This window comes from Hibiscus syriacus, unplaced genomic scaffold, assembly GCF_006381635.1.
Source record: "Hibiscus syriacus cultivar Baekdansim isolate YM2019G1 unplaced genomic scaffold, ASM638163v2 tig00013960_pilon, whole genome shotgun sequence".
Classification (NCBI taxonomy): domain Eukaryota; kingdom Viridiplantae; phylum Streptophyta; class Magnoliopsida; order Malvales; family Malvaceae; genus Hibiscus; species Hibiscus syriacus.
Window position 1 is genome coordinate 1,252,697 of NW_024062312.1, and position 17,251 is coordinate 1,269,947.

The 17,251-nt window shown below is 35.3% G+C and overlaps 3 protein-coding genes and 1 pseudogene across 4 annotated transcripts; 1 reads left to right on the forward strand and 3 right to left on the reverse strand.

Moving 5' to 3' along the window:
• Window position 1: 1 nt before the first annotated feature.
• LOC120206591 lies at window positions 2-2,743 on the reverse strand (annotated as a pseudogene).
• Window positions 2,536-6,101, reverse strand: LOC120206535 (transaldolase-like). The gene is made up of 12 exons (XM_039206163.1): window positions 5,900-6,101; window positions 5,702-5,780; window positions 5,532-5,607; window positions 4,946-5,029; window positions 4,696-4,800; window positions 4,468-4,548; window positions 4,291-4,355; window positions 4,124-4,193; window positions 3,943-4,020; window positions 3,659-3,756; window positions 3,405-3,540; window positions 2,536-2,891 (listed from the first exon to the last, which is right to left on the reverse strand). The coding sequence occupies exons 1-12, from the start codon at window positions 6,075-6,077 to the stop codon at window positions 2,745-2,747; spliced, it is 1,197 nt and encodes a 398-aa protein (XP_039062094.1). The 5' UTR covers window positions 6,078-6,101; the 3' UTR covers window positions 2,536-2,744.
• Window positions 6,102-6,672: 571 nt separating this feature from the next.
• On the forward strand, window positions 6,673-7,293 carry LOC120206592 (G-type lectin S-receptor-like serine/threonine-protein kinase At4g03230). Its single transcript, XM_039206198.1, has one exon. The coding sequence runs from the start codon at window positions 6,673-6,675 to the stop codon at window positions 7,291-7,293; it is 621 nt and encodes a 206-aa protein (XP_039062129.1).
• A 7,891-nt stretch (window positions 7,294-15,184) lies between these two features.
• Window positions 15,185-16,883, reverse strand: LOC120206537 (3-oxoacyl-[acyl-carrier-protein] synthase III, chloroplastic-like). Of its 2 annotated transcripts, none has more exons than XM_039206164.1 (3): window positions 16,529-16,883; window positions 15,591-15,784; window positions 15,185-15,504 (listed from the first exon to the last, which is right to left on the reverse strand). In XM_039206164.1, exons 1-3 carry the CDS (start codon window positions 16,699-16,701, stop codon window positions 15,419-15,421), a joined length of 453 nt encoding a protein of 150 aa, XP_039062095.1. In that variant the 5' UTR covers window positions 16,702-16,883; the 3' UTR covers window positions 15,185-15,418. The 2 variants fall into 2 exon arrangements, with proteins under 2 accessions (XP_039062095.1, XP_039062096.1); XM_039206165.1 differs by having other exon boundaries at window positions 15,187-15,504; window positions 15,636-15,784.
• Between the last annotated feature and the right edge of the window lie 368 nt (window positions 16,884-17,251).

A 17,251-nucleotide genomic window follows, 5' to 3' on the forward strand; every position in this document is an offset into this window, starting at 1 on the left:
TTTAACAGCGACGGTGTGTTTGCCGTCGGCAATCCGCGATTCTCAACCCTCTCGAACTCCGAAATCCCACAAGGCAACATGATCCCGGCCGATTGACCGATCTCATACGCCCGCTTCGAATCATTCAACAGCTCTGATTCAAGTATATCACAGGCACTACCACCCTCCTTGTGTCGCTTTCTGATTCGCCGCCCAGGTACCCGGCAAGATGCCCCTTTGGTACCCCGACTCTCTGAGTCCCCTCCTCACCCAATCGGATATGGCCGGGACCCAAATCCGAATCACAAAGACAACGTCGAAGAAACCGGGCGAAAGAGTGGATCTTGGAAAACGGGTCATGGCTTCTCGTCGTCGTCTGCTTTCCCAGTGACCCATCATCGGAATTTCTACTTCCGGGTCGGATTATCCACTTAAAAGCCTCCACTAGCTTGAACCCTCTAATTTTTAGTACAATTAGGGTAAACTACATGTTTAGTACCTAAATTATCACTTTTGTTTTACTTTAGTACCTAAATTTTTATTTTTATTTTTAAAATCATACTTAAAGTTTACTTTTTGTTTCATTTTAGTACTATCGTTAAAAATTTAGGTACTAAAATGAACAAAAAGTAAACGCCGGATACTAAAATGAAACAAAAAGTAAATGTTAGATATGATTTTGAAAAAATTAAAAATTTAGGTACTAAAATAGAACAAAAGCGATGTTTTAGGTATTAAACATGTAGTTTACCCTAATAATACATACACCATGCGACTTCAGTTTTTCGATGAAAGACGTATTGATTACCATGTGTCTTCAGTTTTTTCCAAACATCCATAAAAATATGAAACAAAGAAAAAAAAATAGTTGGTGACGAGGAAGACACTGTGGTGATTATAAAGTAATATATATTCTAAATAATTTTAATCATTTAACAATGAACACTCAGTCACCCTTCTGCAGCCGTTGATGCTCGAATCGTAACCTCTGAGAACAACAACGATTCTTTTAACAACTGAAGTAAATTGATTTGTGCTTTTCATTCAATCATACAACATGACATTGATATTCATTTCATTCGATCGCCTCTCGTTATAGTGATTCTTCTTGTTTATTGTCCACACATATCGAATTCATTCTAATGATGCTCTCATTACAATGGTTATTGTTAATTACTAAATTGAGGGTAGTTATGCGGTACAACCTACTGATTTAAGATTAAAAAACGATGAAAATATGCTCGACAATATAATAAAAATAGTAAATTTTAGGTTGAAGGCAATTTAAAATGTGACATTCTTTATAATATTTTTTTTTTGTAATCTAAAATGTGATATTTTCATAACATTTTTCGTAACATTTTAGGTTACAATCGAAAATGTTGTGAAGAATGTCACATTTTAAGTTACGTTCAATCTAAAATTTATTATTTTATCATATTTTTTGTCGAGCTCATTTTCGTCGTTTTTTAATCTTAAATTAAGTTGGTTTTTTTTAGACTTTCCCGCAATTTGAACATTGATGTCAAGTTTAAATATTAAATAGTATATTATTTTTTATTTATGATATGAGATTGATGTGTTTTTGCCTAAATTTTTTATTGGTATTAATATTCTTTTGGCTATATATTGGTCACTTTTATTTTGACTTTATTTGTAGGTCGTATATCATATCATAACGCCGTTAATTATTTAACAGTGAAGTGACCAAAATAGGAACGAACAATGTTAAAGTTAAGTGAGTAAATTAAAAAAATTGAAAGTATAATAAATAAAATAAGAAAAAATAGCAATGTTGAGTAGCATATTAATAATTTACCCATATAATTTTATATACAATATTTTTTCACTCACATTTAATTTTAAAATTCTGTAAAATGTGGTACGCTAATCACTTATAAATTATATATATATTTGCTTATAATCTCGTACTTCATTCATTTTAATTTATATTTTTCATATTTTATAACCATTCAAATAATATTGCTTAATATAAACGAGGGTAAGGTACACAAATAATCCTCTGATTATAGAGCGATATTTTATTGAGTATTGCGACTATTAAAAGTTATAAAACATCTTTGACTATATGATATTGTTTTGTTGAATCCTATGACCATTAAAAGTAACAAAATAGTCATTTGACTATTCATTTATTCCAAACTAGTCATTTTCCATTACAAAATTGACTACATCCTAAGTTGAATGTTACACGTTGAATAAGATATGATATCAGTATCTCAAAAAATCTATCATATCTCAATGAACATATTAACGTCCGACTTAAACGATCGTCAAATTTTTAACAAAACAAGAATGAGTTTGAAACATACAAATAGTCAGGTTAACTTTAATACTCGATGGACTCAACAAAGCACCATCCTATAGTCAAGGGACCATTTTGTAAATTCTAATAGCTGAAAATTTAACAAAACATCACCCTATATTCGAGAAACCATATGTGTCCTTTACCTTATAAACAAATGATGCAATAAAATGATCTCGCATATTTAAAATAAAATTATAAAATGAAGGGTAAAAAAATACAAAATAATAAAAGAAAACTCCCAACATTTACTTATTTTTCAATTGTGCCATTAACATTATCATGCCATGTGCTTGAATGTAACAGTCATAAATCAGCATTACGTTCATTGATAACATGAAAACATAGAGGATAAGATCAGCTATGCTGCTCTGCAGGGAAAAGAAAAATCACCTTATATTATGCCCTATGAGATGTGGAACAAACCGGAGAAGCCATTTTAGACATTCGGAGGTGGCCAAATCTTGTTGAGTAATTCCTCGACTCGCTTCGTTTGCTTAACGTATCCGTCCAGTCCGGCAGCCAGAAGCTCCACAGATGCAGGTCCCATAGCTTCTCCAAGGCTTAATTGGCCCCACTTTGTGAGCTGAACATAGAGACGAATATCAATCAACACAGTTTCAAAGACCTTAACCAATGCCTCTTCACCCTAGAAGTAAGGAGTCAAGTGTTGTTTTAAGTATGGTCTCGGGTTCAAATCTTATGAACGGAAAAGATAAGCGTTCAGAGAGCTTTCTCCCTGTTTGGGACCCGATCGGGAACTTAACTCGATACTAAGTGGTGATGAGTTCAATACAGAGGTACATGGCCTAATTATAACAAAAATTGCAGCAAACAGCTGGTCAAGCAGCAACCATGGACCGATGAATGGTAAAAGGGACGTATAAAAGCTGTTTCAGTTTTCTATTTTCCAACAAGGAATTATAAGTAAACCAAACCAGTACATGGAACAGAATATTCAGGCTTGACTCCTTTACTTTCTCGGTGAAATCACTATATCGACATCAATTATTTCATTATAAAGAGCAGTGAGTTTCGCTTTCCTTTTCCCCGTTTTCTTTTAAGTTCCGGCAATTGACAATACGGGAAAAGAGCGTACCTCTTCAGCAGTGAAATCATAGTTGGCAGCAGACTGTGGCGAAAGCCTCCTCACATAAGTATACTTCTCATCGGGTGAGGTAATTGATTCTTTCAGTGACTGCAATATCTTCAAGGGTGCTATGATATAGTCAACCCTGAATGAAATAAATCATAAAAGATGTTTAAGAACAAGAGAAGATAAATATTCGATTCTTGATTTGTAATGGTTTCTGATTAAACAGATAACGATTGATTGTTCGGGTCATATGATACCCCAGCAGACTGAATAAATCCTGCTTGTTTCGAACTGCAGCAGCCATCAGCTTTGATTTATGTCCGTATTTGTGAATGTAGTTATAAGCTTTTGTCACCTGCAACGACGAACAAAAGTAAATCAACTTCAAAACTACAGATAGACTTCAATGCACTTCAGAAATCACAAATACGTAATGCGACTGCTCATAGAAACAGTTGTCCAGATCGAATTACTCGACCAAAAACCTATAAACTAAAACAAGTTAAGGCTACACTGTAAAATCAAAGGTTGTTTAACTAACCAGAGCCAACCCAGGATCCTCTCCTCTTTGAATGGCAGCTTCAATCTCAGGGTCGCCGGAATGATTGCGTGCCCAATCCTGAAGAAAGAAAAACAATGTGTTTCACGGATAATAAATGATCAAGGTTTGCAGACGAAAGTCACCAAAGGTTTGTGCCCGCGCGCAGAGAGGGGGGGATTACCCTAACACGGCCAACGAAAATCTGGATAACAGAAGCACCAGCTTGGGTTGCAGCTGCAGCTTGAGCAAAGCTGAGGCAAAACAAGCAACGATAAGAAAAAAGAAAAGTAAAATCAGGTAAAATCTGAAGTAAGACGGGCAATATCGATTGTCAACTTAATCGTGTACCTATAAACAAAAGTCAAATGTGTTTGTATACCCTCATATTCAAGCAGTCTTGAGGCCTCGATTCCCTGTATAACCATCAAGCAATAGTAAGAACCCTTTAAGTCTTTATGTCCGACGACTGTCAAGACTTACTGCCTTCACAAGCGAGTATTTACACAGCTAATTGAGATTACTCACTTGCCAAGTTGAAGGAATTTTAAACAATAAACGCTCAGGAGGAACATCAATCTCATTATACAACTTCAGTAAGTCATAAACCTGCAGATCCCCCAATAAGCTTTTAACATCCGGCAGCATATCCGAAACGATTTTCAACAATAAAATTGGATAGCGAACAGCAATCATACAACAAACTCAAAAGAAAAATTGCGAGCAATATAATGGAGACATAAGAAAAGTCAGTACCCTCCTAATAATACCATGTGTGTCATAAGCCAGACGAGCATCCACTTCAGTCGAAACTCGACCGGGAACTAGCTTTGCCAAGTCGCCACCAACATTTACTAAAGCCTACACTTATTGAACAACCAAAACTCGAGCATATTAACAATCCAATTCTAGTTTTTCTTCCCTTATTTGTCAATGAAAATGAACATTAGATTGCATAACACCACAAATTCATGCATTATTACTTAACAGAACATAAGATACAAACCTTATTAAAGAAACAAGACAACCTCAGTTCAGGATTGTCAAGTCTGGAACATGTTGAATCCGCCAAGGCCATATCCACAGCATTCTAAACAAAAACAATAACGAAAATTAACTAGTTAATATATATATATATATATACTTTGTGTTAGGGGTGCTTATCGAGCGTATCGATCATGCGTTGAGCAGTGCTTGACTCTACTTGATAGTCGATAAGTTCGAGAAAATTTTGCTCGACTCATGACTTGTTAGACTCGACTCGACTCCTTGCTCGTTAAGCTAGTCATAATTTTTGCCTTGTTTTTTTTCTTCGAAATATATGAAAAATCTAGTAATACTATATAGAGATTAATATAAATTAATAAATTTAACAAAAAAATTATCAAAATAGTGCAAAAAGCAATTCCAAAGTCTAGACTTCAAAGTAACAATCCACACACTAAACTAACATATTACAATCATTCTTTCGAAATCGACTTATTAAGATATAGAGTCAAATCAACTCAAGTCGAACTTGAGCCGCTCGCGAAATGCTCAACTCAGTTAGCACCCCTACTTTGTATATATCAATTTCATATGACAATGCTTACTCTAAAAATGGTATCCGGAAGGCCCAATATACCCAACAGCAGTGAAGAGCTAACAGTTGCAGCAGTAGGTGGAAACCTATAAATTTCAATTGATTAGTATAAATAAAAGTCCTTTTAGACTAAATTTTTCATTAAAAGAACGCAAAAGTCCAAAATAAAACAATCTTTACTTCTCAAAATCATCAAAGATGACAGTGTCTGGAACAATCTCACTGAAAGTAGACACAGCATCCAATTCAGTAGACAACCCTGGATTTTCCCAAAGCAGAAAAAAACAAATTTTAAAAAAAACCCATGAATTAAAATCCAAAGAAATAACTAAAATGGTTACAGATTCAATAAAAAAATATGAAAGGGAGGAAGATAACCAGTGTCGAGAGGAGAGAAGCCCGAGGAGGAAGCTCGGGTAGCTGGGAAAGATGAGTTGAATCTGAAGAGTAGATTCGAAGAACAACACCCATTTGCAAATCTCAGTCTTGATTTTTGCAAAGTAGAAGAAGAAGAAGAGAGAAATGGTGATGGCGGAGATTGCAAGGAGAGTGACATTTTTTTTGTTTAAAATTACTTTTCGCGTGATGGTAAGAGTTTTGCCAATAATATTATATTAAAAACTCTCATTAAATATTGCGTAAACTACTCCGGTGGTCACTAATTTTTTAGTAAGTTTTCTTTTTCATCACTTATGTTTTGAAAGTTATAAATCGGTCACTACCGTTATCGTTTGTTACAAATTGGTCACTCGCCGTTAACAGGCGTGACGGAAAACACACGTGGCCTGTGAACAGAAGTTAACATGCTTACCTGGATGGTATAATTACACAAATAGTTTATATTATTTATATATTCTTTCAATTTGATCGTAGTTTTAATAAATTAAAATATATTTATTTTTAATTCTTATAAATAATGATATATTTTTTGCACAAAATAATTAAATGTTTTTTTAGTTATAAAAATAAAAAATTAACGTGATGATATTATTATTATTGATACGATGAAAAATTAATACTGAATCATGCTCTATATATGAAAGCAATTTTAAAGCAATTTTAGCTACCGACTCGTGTTAGTCCACGCATAATTAATCATCCCTGAAGAAGAAAGTCATCGATTTTTGAAGAAAAACTATGTTCCACAGAAGATGAAAGCAGCTTCAAGTTGGTCAGTACCTAACATCGTTTCTTCCCTCTTATCTATCAACACAATTTTGATTCTGTTTTCTTCCCCTCAGTTCTGTTTCGCTAGAGATAACATAACAGTAAAAAGTAGACTCGCAGATGGGGAAACTCTAGTTTCAGCTGGAAATAGATTTGAACTGGGGTTCTTTATCCCATCAAGCATCTCCAACGTGAAGAGATATGTGGGGATATGGTATATCTCTAATCCAAAGATACTTGTTTGGGTTGCCAATGGAAAAAATCCAGTTCCAGATAGGACTGGGGTTCTATCTGTTGCAGATGGCACACTGAAGTTATCCGATGACAAAGGGAACCTTTACTGGTCTGCACAGACTGGGGTTAAGCGTTCAACTCCGATGGTGAAGCTTAGCGATAACGGTAACTTGATTCTACTCGATCGGTCGAAACTATATCTTTGGCAAAGCTTTGAGCATCCGACGGATACATTTCTTTATGGTATGAAGATGAATGCCGATGTCTTAGTAACTTCATGGCGCAGTGAAGATGATCCATCACCGGGGACTAGATTCTCAATCGCGGCCTGTTGTCATGGAAAAGAGCACCATTTACTGGAGATCAAGTAGAGCAGATGAACTGCCTTCTACATTAGTCAACTTCTGGAATTTCAGCATGAGTAAAACACAAGTTTACCAAGATAAAAGAACAGTGTTGAGTTCTACTGGACATTTACAGTATTGGGAGTTGGATACAGACATGAAAAGTTGGAACTTGATATGGTGGGAGCCAAACAACAACTGTAGTATGTTCAATTTTTGTGGCAACTTTGGCACCTGCAATGTCAAAAGCTGGTTGCCATGCAAATGTTTACCCGGTTTCAAACCTAAATTCTTGGAAAAATGAATTGTGATGATATTATTATTGATATGATGAAAATTTAACTATTCATTTTCTTAAAAAAACATTTAATAATAATAATTTCATCACGTTAATTTTTTTTTGTTTTTATAACTAAAAAAACATTTAATTATTTTGTATAAAAATATATCATTATTTATAAGAATTAAAAATAAATATGTTTTAATTTATTAAAACTATGATCAAATTGAAAGAATATATAAATAACATGGACTATTTGTGTAATTATACCATCTATGTAAGCATGTTAACTGTTGTTAATAGGCCACGTGTGTTTTCCGTCACGCATGTTGATAACTCCGTAAAAAGGTCATATTTGGGACCTTTTCACTTAAGTTATTGACTCTCTTAGAGCTCATATAGGATCATATAGATGCATTTAGGAGCATATAGTTGCATGTGGTGAAATTCTGTTTGCCGCGACATTTTATTTTGTAATCAGTGCTGCTTTATGGGGAATGTTTTGTTTGGTGATGTGCAGGATTTGGGAGCAAGGAAAAGCAAAAGGGAAATGTCATGACATAAGGAGACTATTGAGCAGAATGCAAATGCCGAACCAGTTGGCTTTTCGAGAGCGATCAAAACGAAAGAAGAATATTTTTAGTAAGAGTCAGCTGTCATGGCATAAAAAGTGCTTTCTGCAATCAACCATAATGGAGGGGTCAGTTACCATCTTTGCACCGACTCTCACATAAAAGGAATGAACTTTAGGGTGCTAGTGTAATTTTAACACAAAACCCTAGGTTCATTCTCCCCTATAAATAGAAGATGAAGCCTGACTTTTTTAGGAGACTTGGAGATTTTTAGACAGCCTCCAAGAGCCTAAAAATTCAGAGAAAAAGTTTTCTTTTTTTTTTTCCGTCAATTGTTTTTGCCGTGGCATTCCTCCGTTGACAAGCTAGAGGGAGTGGCGAACTAGGCGTCTGAGAGGAGCTAGATCGTTGGGACAGTTCGTGGTGGCCGAGGGAAGCTCCGACAGTTCACGTCGAAGGCTTTTCCTCCTTCCCTTTGCTCTTTGCTTTCATATTTATCTTTTGGGTTGTAAGGAACGAATTAACTTGCTTTGTGCTTGCTTATTTCGAACCCCACCATGAACTAATCCTATTTTGTGGGAGTTTATTTTGGATATTTAAGTTTTGCTTTAATGAATGGTTATTTTTCTATATTCTGTTTTGTTTATGAAGCTTAGCGCCTTAAGGTTGTAGGAGCTACGAGAGTAGTCGTTCCTTAGGAGATTACTTACTATTCGAGAGAATGTCTAAGTAGCACGTCTTTAGTGTTCGAGAGAAACTAGGGAGGAACCACATAAGCAAGGGGTTCTAGATAGTAACTAGGCCTAATCCACCTTAGAGATAAGGCTAGGATTTCATTCGACTAAAAGGAGTTGTGTATGAGCGATAGGTTAGATGTTAATGCTGCCGCAAAAAGGTATTGCCGAGACATATCCTGTTATCTGGACCAATAGGATCCCTGCAGTAGCTAACGCCAATCGGTTTTTCCAAGGCATCTTCAATCTGTCGAGTCCCTTACTAGAGATAGCATAGGGCACCCTTAGTAAACTTTGTCGGGCAGAGAAGACATAGAAGTAAGATCATTCTAAGAAGTAGACTTAAATTTCCTAAGTAACTCCTATCACTCATTCCCATAATAGCTTGTCGTGTGAGGAGTCTAAAGTCCTTATAATCAAATGCAGTATTTGCAGTTTATTTTGCCTTTACATTTTTATTTGATTGCAGTACACACAATTCTTTTGCCACAACATATCCATTTGCTACCACATTGTCATCGTTCCATTTCCATACCATCCATTCATTTTGCCACAGCATTATTATTTGTATATATACCATCTCTAACTTTACTTAGGTGACAGAGTAAAGTGACGTGACAAACTTATTTGATTTCCCCCAATCCTTGTGGAAAACGATACTCAATCATCACTTTATTACTTGTTCGATTGTGTATACTTGCACACATATCCGTACCATTTATAGTACTCACAAATAGCGGACACATATTAACGGTGAGTGACCAATTTGTAACAAACGATAACGGTAGTGACCGATTTGTAACTTTTGAAACATCACTGGTGAAAACGAAAACTTACCCAAACAGTAGTTTACCCTTAAATATTTTTTTTAACACTAATTTTTTAGTAGATAGGTTAAAAAAATACCCTAAATTATATAAATACGATTACTTCGCATCCTATTCCACGTGAGAACGTCTCACATTTTATAGGATGCGAGATATTGTACACTTTTCAAATTACACAATTTAATAGGACTTTTTAGTACCTCGAGTTTTCTAGAACACGATACCTCTAAAATATTAGGAAATTATCATTCGCAAAAGTTTTGAGATTTAAAATCCTCAAACCACGGACTTTATATAATGCGAGGTACATTTTTTCCCTCGTTTCGGGGGTGCATGGAGCACTATAAATAGGCCCCCATCCACCCGAATTCCTTACAAATTCCTTACACTTTCATTCAAAAAAACTCTCTTATATATTTTCTCTCTCATATTATTATAACGGGAATATTGAGGACTGATCTTCTACATGTATGCACCTACTAACGGAAAAATACAACATCAATTTTTTTATTTTAAATTTTTTTATTGATTTATTTGTTTATTTATTTTAGATTTATTTGTTTGTTTATTTATTTGTTTGTTTATTTATTTATTCATTTCGAATTTATGTATTCATTTATTTTTAATTTATTTATTTTGGGTTTATTTATTTATTCAACTCAAATTTATTTATTTATTTATTTTGAATTATTTATTTATTTAGTTATTTCAAATTTATTTTTTTATTTTGAAATTATTTATTAATTTGAAGGGATATGAACGTTCGTTATCGAGTTTATCAACCGTTTCTCGTCCCCTAATGACGATATTATTCCATACTTGCACGAATTCGGTTTTGGTTACATTGGCACCGTAACTGGTGGTACGAAGTTGCACCCTCCATTGATAAACACATTGATTGAAAGGTGGAGACCGAAGACGCACACATATCATTTTTCTTGTGGGAGGCGACTATTATCCTTGAAGATGTCGCATACCATCTTGGGCTGCCTATTGATGGAAATTTTATTACTGGTATGGCTCATAGGAACTGGGGAACCTTGTGTGAGGAACTGCTCGAAGTTACTCCGATAGAGGACAATTTAGATGGAGGGAATATCTACATTTAAATCTATGTCTATTTATTGTAATTTATTTATTTATAATATTTAATTTGTTTTTAGTTTATGTTATTGTAATCTATACTGCTCCAGAAATTTTTAATGTATTCGCACCATTTTTATTTTACAACAATTTGCTCGTGTTGATATTTTACAAGTTATTAGGGGTCTTGATGCCTGATAAATCTCGAAACAAAGTACATCTGACGTGGTTGTATCATCTACATGACATGCGGGCCTCTAAAAATAAGAGTTAGGGATCGACAATGTTGGCCTTTTTGTTCCGGGAGCTATGTAAAGGTGTTAATTCAAACAAACAAACACTCGAAGGCTATTTGATGTTGTTACAATCGTTAGCTTGGTTTCGAATGCACTTTTTAGCGTCATTTATACACAATAGACACCATTAGAATTTTCACTACTTCTAAGGTAAAAAATAACCTATGTTTATATATAGTTATTACTACATGTTTTTTTTAGTTTTACAAATAATTATATTTTATTATATGAATGATAGGCGGACCGTCGCACTTAGTCACTACCAGCTACCAAAAAGTCTTCGTGATTTTAGACTGTCGATCAATAAGATGACAAATGAAGTAATTGATTTTATAATTTTAATTTGTAAATTAAATACCAATTTTTTATTAACATAGTTTAAAAAATATTTGTGTAGTTCGTGTGGACGACATACAATGACGGTGCTATTACATTTGTACTCTAGATGAGATACGTCACAGTTCGCACCTTTGGATGTCGGTGGTCCCGTTGATAGTCTATGAGATCGTCGAGTGGCATCCTGTTGATCGCGTGTTGCGGCAATTTGGTCGTGTCCAAACAATTCTGCCACCACCAACAACCTTGGGCAATGTTTTACATCGCCTAACACGACAGGGGAAGAATGATGTTAATTGAGAAGTGTATCATGTGGATTGGGTGATGCAGTGGATAGCGAGGCTCGTTAGATAGGTCGTTTCTGAACCCATCTTGGCTTACGGTGTTTCAGATGATTACATATTGTGATACGAGCAAAATGGGATATCACATATACTGATCGAGGAGGAGCGAGCACGAGAAATTTATAGGCCTCCCCTAAACCACCCGCCTATGCAACGTCCCATGACAAACGTGGAGCAAGTTGGAGTAGATGAAAACACTCACAACTTTGAATTATTAATTTGTTTAAGTTATCCTTTAATAATATGGTAATTAGTTGTTTGGTTTGATGCATAAACAACTTGTGAATCATCATACTCACACAAAATTTATTTTAATACTAATTTAAAAACATAATAAAAAAACAAACTACATGAGTTGTTTAAAGCTCTCTCTTCCTACGTTCATGGGCAATACATAGCAAAACTGGCTCTTCGTCCTCATGGGTTTATGATAACTGAGTTACTCCTTCATTGATTGTTGAATATGGTTCTTCCTCAAACGTTATAGTTAACTCGATGTTCCTACCACCAACGCGTGTGTTAGCCTTAAACATCTTCTGAAAGTCGCTCGTATTCGATAAGGTCAACATGTAATGTGTTTCAGTACTGGTATTTCCCACGGGAACTTTAGTTTGCAACGAACACATCTGTCGTGTTGTAGATTTTTTAAGCTCCATTGAAATCAAATCGTACAACTCATCTTTCTTAATCTTGACATTGAAGGAAGTGTAGAAATAAGTTCCGGAATGAAACATAGTTGCAGAAAATATCGCCATTAATATTTGTTTTACGAAGATATTTCATGCAAAATGGACACCAATTTTGTTTTTATAGACATATTATCTCGCTCCTTTTAATGTGAGATTTGTCATGCCAAAACAAATATTGCTTCCACATCAGGAATCTCTGCCATGTCAGAAATCCCTCAATAACTCGCATTTTGCAGAGAGCGAGTTTCCTGCCACTTCAGGAATCTCTACAAAACTCGTGTTTTACACAATGCGAGATTACCCTGCTATAAATAAATATCCCCTTGTACTTATATTGTAAATTTTAACACGATCTATGCTTATAAGAGGCTTTTCATCTGGCAGCACAACTTGACACTAAACTTATGTCAATATTGGTGCTATAAGTTATGCTACCCAAAGAGAATGCCTTTTATAAAAAAAATATGGCCTTCTCGACAAAATGTTTGTTTCATAAATTTCATATTCTTCATCAAAACAACAATGTTTATGAAAGATATTCTCTTCGGGTAGCTTCCTCAACAACTTGTCTTTTATACAATATATTTGTAAAGTTGATTAAACATGAGTAACCCGACCTTTTTGGGAAACTCTACGAAGGCATCCTCTTCTAGTAGTATCCTTTACGACTTTTCTCGCTCGAGACACTAATATGACAAATGGCACACCTTCACTAGTCTTATCGCTCGGGAAACTAATCGTTTTTAAAAAAGCATTATCTTTAGGTTGCTCCATCGACTTATCACTCGTGACGTGGATCTGACAGTGGTGGGTGTGACTTTCGAATTCCATTTTTGTGCTCGACCCAATCCACTCTCCATCAAGCCCACAATGTTTCTCAGAAGGCATCCTCTTCCGGTAGCATCCTCTACTTGAGACATCAAACCCAAAGATGGCACACCTCCGCTCGTTCCCTCAACCTTATTGTGTTTTTTCATTGCACTACTTTTGTTTCGAAGAACTTTCAACACGATTATTACGCCGCTTAAAATGACTCGTATGTGCCGATATTACTCTCAATCAAAAAATAAGTTACATTACTGCACATGTACTCTTATAAATTATGCAATTAGTCAGATTCACTACCAGAAAAAACCCTCAAATATGTCTACCAAACCATTTTAGCATTTCCTTCATGCACAAAACAAGCTTTGGAACAATTTTCAACTCGATTTTTAACCCGCTTGCGATATATTGTATGTCTTTATATTAACCTCAACTGAAAGATAAATTCCAATACTGCGGGAAGTATTTTATAAATTACAAAAGTTTTGAGATTAAATACTCGAACATGTCTATAAACACTTGTGGTTTGTTGGAAAAAATCAATACCTCACTTTTTGGAAAACACGAGGTATGTTGAATACTTCTCGCGATAAATTTATCAGGACGATTTAATATCTCGAAGACATCGCGCTCTGAAAAACTCGAGGTACTAAAAACCATATTAAATTGAGTAATCTAAAAAGTGCACAGTATCTCGCATCCTATAAAATGCGATACATGTTCTCGCTATGATAGAACGCGAAGTAGTCACGTAGTAGTTGAGGCTATTTTTCTAACAAATCTATTAAGGGATTGATGTTCAAAAAAATAGTTAATGGATTTCTAATATAATGCTGCCAGTTTTGTCGGAATGGACGTATTATATATTTGGATAAATCATCATAAATTTCATCGATCAATTTTAGTAATTATTTTATTTTAATCATTAAAATTTATTTTTTAAATTTAATTATTTAAATTTAATGTCATGTTTATTTTACTAAGATACACAACGACATCAATTTGATACATATTTAACTTTTTCAAACCGATTTCATTTTTAATATCGTTTGTCATGTCAAAATATCATTAAAGATTGGGAAAATAATACGATTACTTACTGAATTTTACTCTCTCTTATTTCACTCACCTTATTTTTAATTTTTTTAATTTGTTCACTGAACTTTAGACATTGAATTCTTTGGTCGCTCGATAGCTTACTCAGTAACTAGGTGCTTAATAATAACAAAACACGCCACGCGTTTATTCATTGAACTTTACCCTCTCTCCTATTTCACTCACTGTACTTTTAAGGTTTCCAATTTTAATTTAACACAGTTAGAAATTTAACGGTCTAGTGACCAAAAAAGTTTAATGTTTAAAGTTTAGTGAGCAAATTGAAAACATTAAAAGTATAATGAGTGAAATAGGAGAGAGTGTAAAGTTTAGTGAGTAAGCAAGTAATTTACCCTTAAAGATTTAATGACAATGTGACTAAAACATAAGTAATTCAAAAATCAAGTGACAATTGATTTTTTTTTATTTTAATGATCAAAACAAGAGTGAAAGTAAAGAAGCTAAGGGATTAAATCTGTAATTTACCCTCTAGATATTTGTAAGCCGATGGGTTCTTCCCCGTCTGGATTATCACCATTTTTCAAAACTTCAGTTATTTATTTGGTATTAAAATAATGCATTGAAATGAAATCAAGATTTTTAAATTAACACGAATCTACTTATTTTAGTGGTTAAAGAAATCATAATTGTTTCTAAAAGTCACGAGTTCGAGCATCAACGACAATAACAAGATGATTGAATGTTTACTGTCAAATAATTGAAAACATTTAGAACAAATATAACTATATATAATCATCTTAACTTAATAAAAAATAAAATAAAATAAAAACAAACAATAATGGAGATTTTTGTGATTCGAAACTCCAGTTTTCTGTGTATTTTTGGATCAGAATGTCGGGACTGGACAGAGCTCTTCTTCATGAGAATGCTTCTGTTCTTTTCAGACATGGTTAATTTGGCTGCAGGGTCCTCTTTCATCCCCACCTAATAACTGCCGAACCCCAAGTTAGACCTGGGGCGAAGCCCGCGGTTGCGATCGTATGCCCCGACTTCACATTTCCGCTCCGGACGGCTTCGTCCAACGCCAAAGGAATCGACGCGGCGCTCGTGTTACCGTAGTTTGCCAGGTTCGATATCACTTTTTCCTGCGGGAACTCTAACCGTGCCGCGACTGCATCGATGATCCTTTGGTTTGCCTACAAGATGTTGTGTGAATTATCGACTGCGTTAACCGGAACAAGACGACTACAACAGTTGCTGATGCTAATCATAAATCGTTTACCTGATGGAGTAATAACCAGTCCACACTGGATGAAACAAGACTGACCTGAAATTACCCGTCGATTTCGTATTCCAGTGCGGACAGAGATCCATTCATCATTAGTATCAACTATTTTCGAAAGATCATCGTTGGAAACCGAAAGAGATAGCACTGCTGACCCACAGCCAACTAACTTGCAGCCCTTACTCACAAGCCTGTGTTTTTCCAAAGTATAAACAGAATAAAGGTATAAACATACGAATAAAAACGAGGCTGCATCTCAACTCCAAAGGCCAGACTATCGTTAAGCGTCTCCCAAACTAAAGTCGAATTATCAATCACTAAGATGGTCTCCTAGAGACAAAATGAACCAAAAAAAGGATTTATCATTGTATCTAGCAACTATCCAACATAAAGTATCTGAAGTATGACCGAATTAATCTCGAACATAACCATGAATAGATAATAACCAATACCTATCAGGTATCAAGCTTGGTACAATAAGTTATTCTAGATATCTCCAGACCAAGGTTCATTAAGCCAAACATTGCTCATACCAAGTCCAAGAGACTTCTGCAAAGCTACCATCGGATAAACTAGGCGAATCGATTAACCGTTCTAGAGCGGTAATCCAAGAGCAAGAAACACAGCTAAGGGAGCACTACAATCAAATGAGATCCTAATCTTTCAACCTTTAAAATTTAAGTTAATTGCCCTATAAAAAAAAGCTGAAAATGCAAATGCATGAAGCAATGAACCCCTTTCATCTAGCTAGTGCAAGAACCACTTCAGCCTACAACCTTACAACAAGCAAACTATGAAATCCCTAGTAAAATCACAACACAATTATCATCAATAAAGGAAGCTCATTCAACACCATTTTTCACAAATATATTCATCTGATAAACTAGATTCGAGATCAAGCAAGAAATTACATAAAAAGAAGCAGAAACATTTACTTGGGGACTCGAGATTCTAAAGGGGAAACATGCTTCTCTGCACCTTCAATGGCACTTGAGCACACTACTCTCCTAGAGAAGCCAAACCCAGATCCAGAAATGCCGATTGAAGGCTGAACCTTCGTCCTCAGCTTCGGCACCGAAGGCGTGAAAAACCCAGATGCATTGGCCATATAAATTTCGAAACTTTATTTTGCCCAAAAAAGGCAAGTTAGAATCTTTAGAATGTGAAACGAAAGAACAGAAAATGGAAGACAGAGAGAGAATCAATGAGTTTATGCAAAATCTTTGGAGGGGACGAAGACGGAAAGAAAAGTACAAAAAAAAAAGTTGGGCGATTTTGCCAACCAAAATCTGAGGGCTAAACTCTCGAGATAACGTTCTTGAATAAATTAATTCACGAGATAATGCATTCATCAGATTAATTGTTTAAATATGGTGAAATCTACAGTGTTGGTCGTAAGTCGCCATGCCATCCGGACGACCTACTAGGTCGCCATGTCTTCCCGGCGAGCTATGAGAGAGATTGCATGTGTCATGCACGTTTCAACACGTTGGGCATCCGAAGGCATCCGACCGAGACCATTCGAGCGAGCTATGCGAGGGCATCCGAGGGCAAGAGGAATTACGCGAGGAGCAGGAGGAGTGCATGGCGACCTACAAGGTCGCCAGGAGTGCATGGCGACCTACAAGGTCGCCGACCTACAAGGTCGCCGACCTACA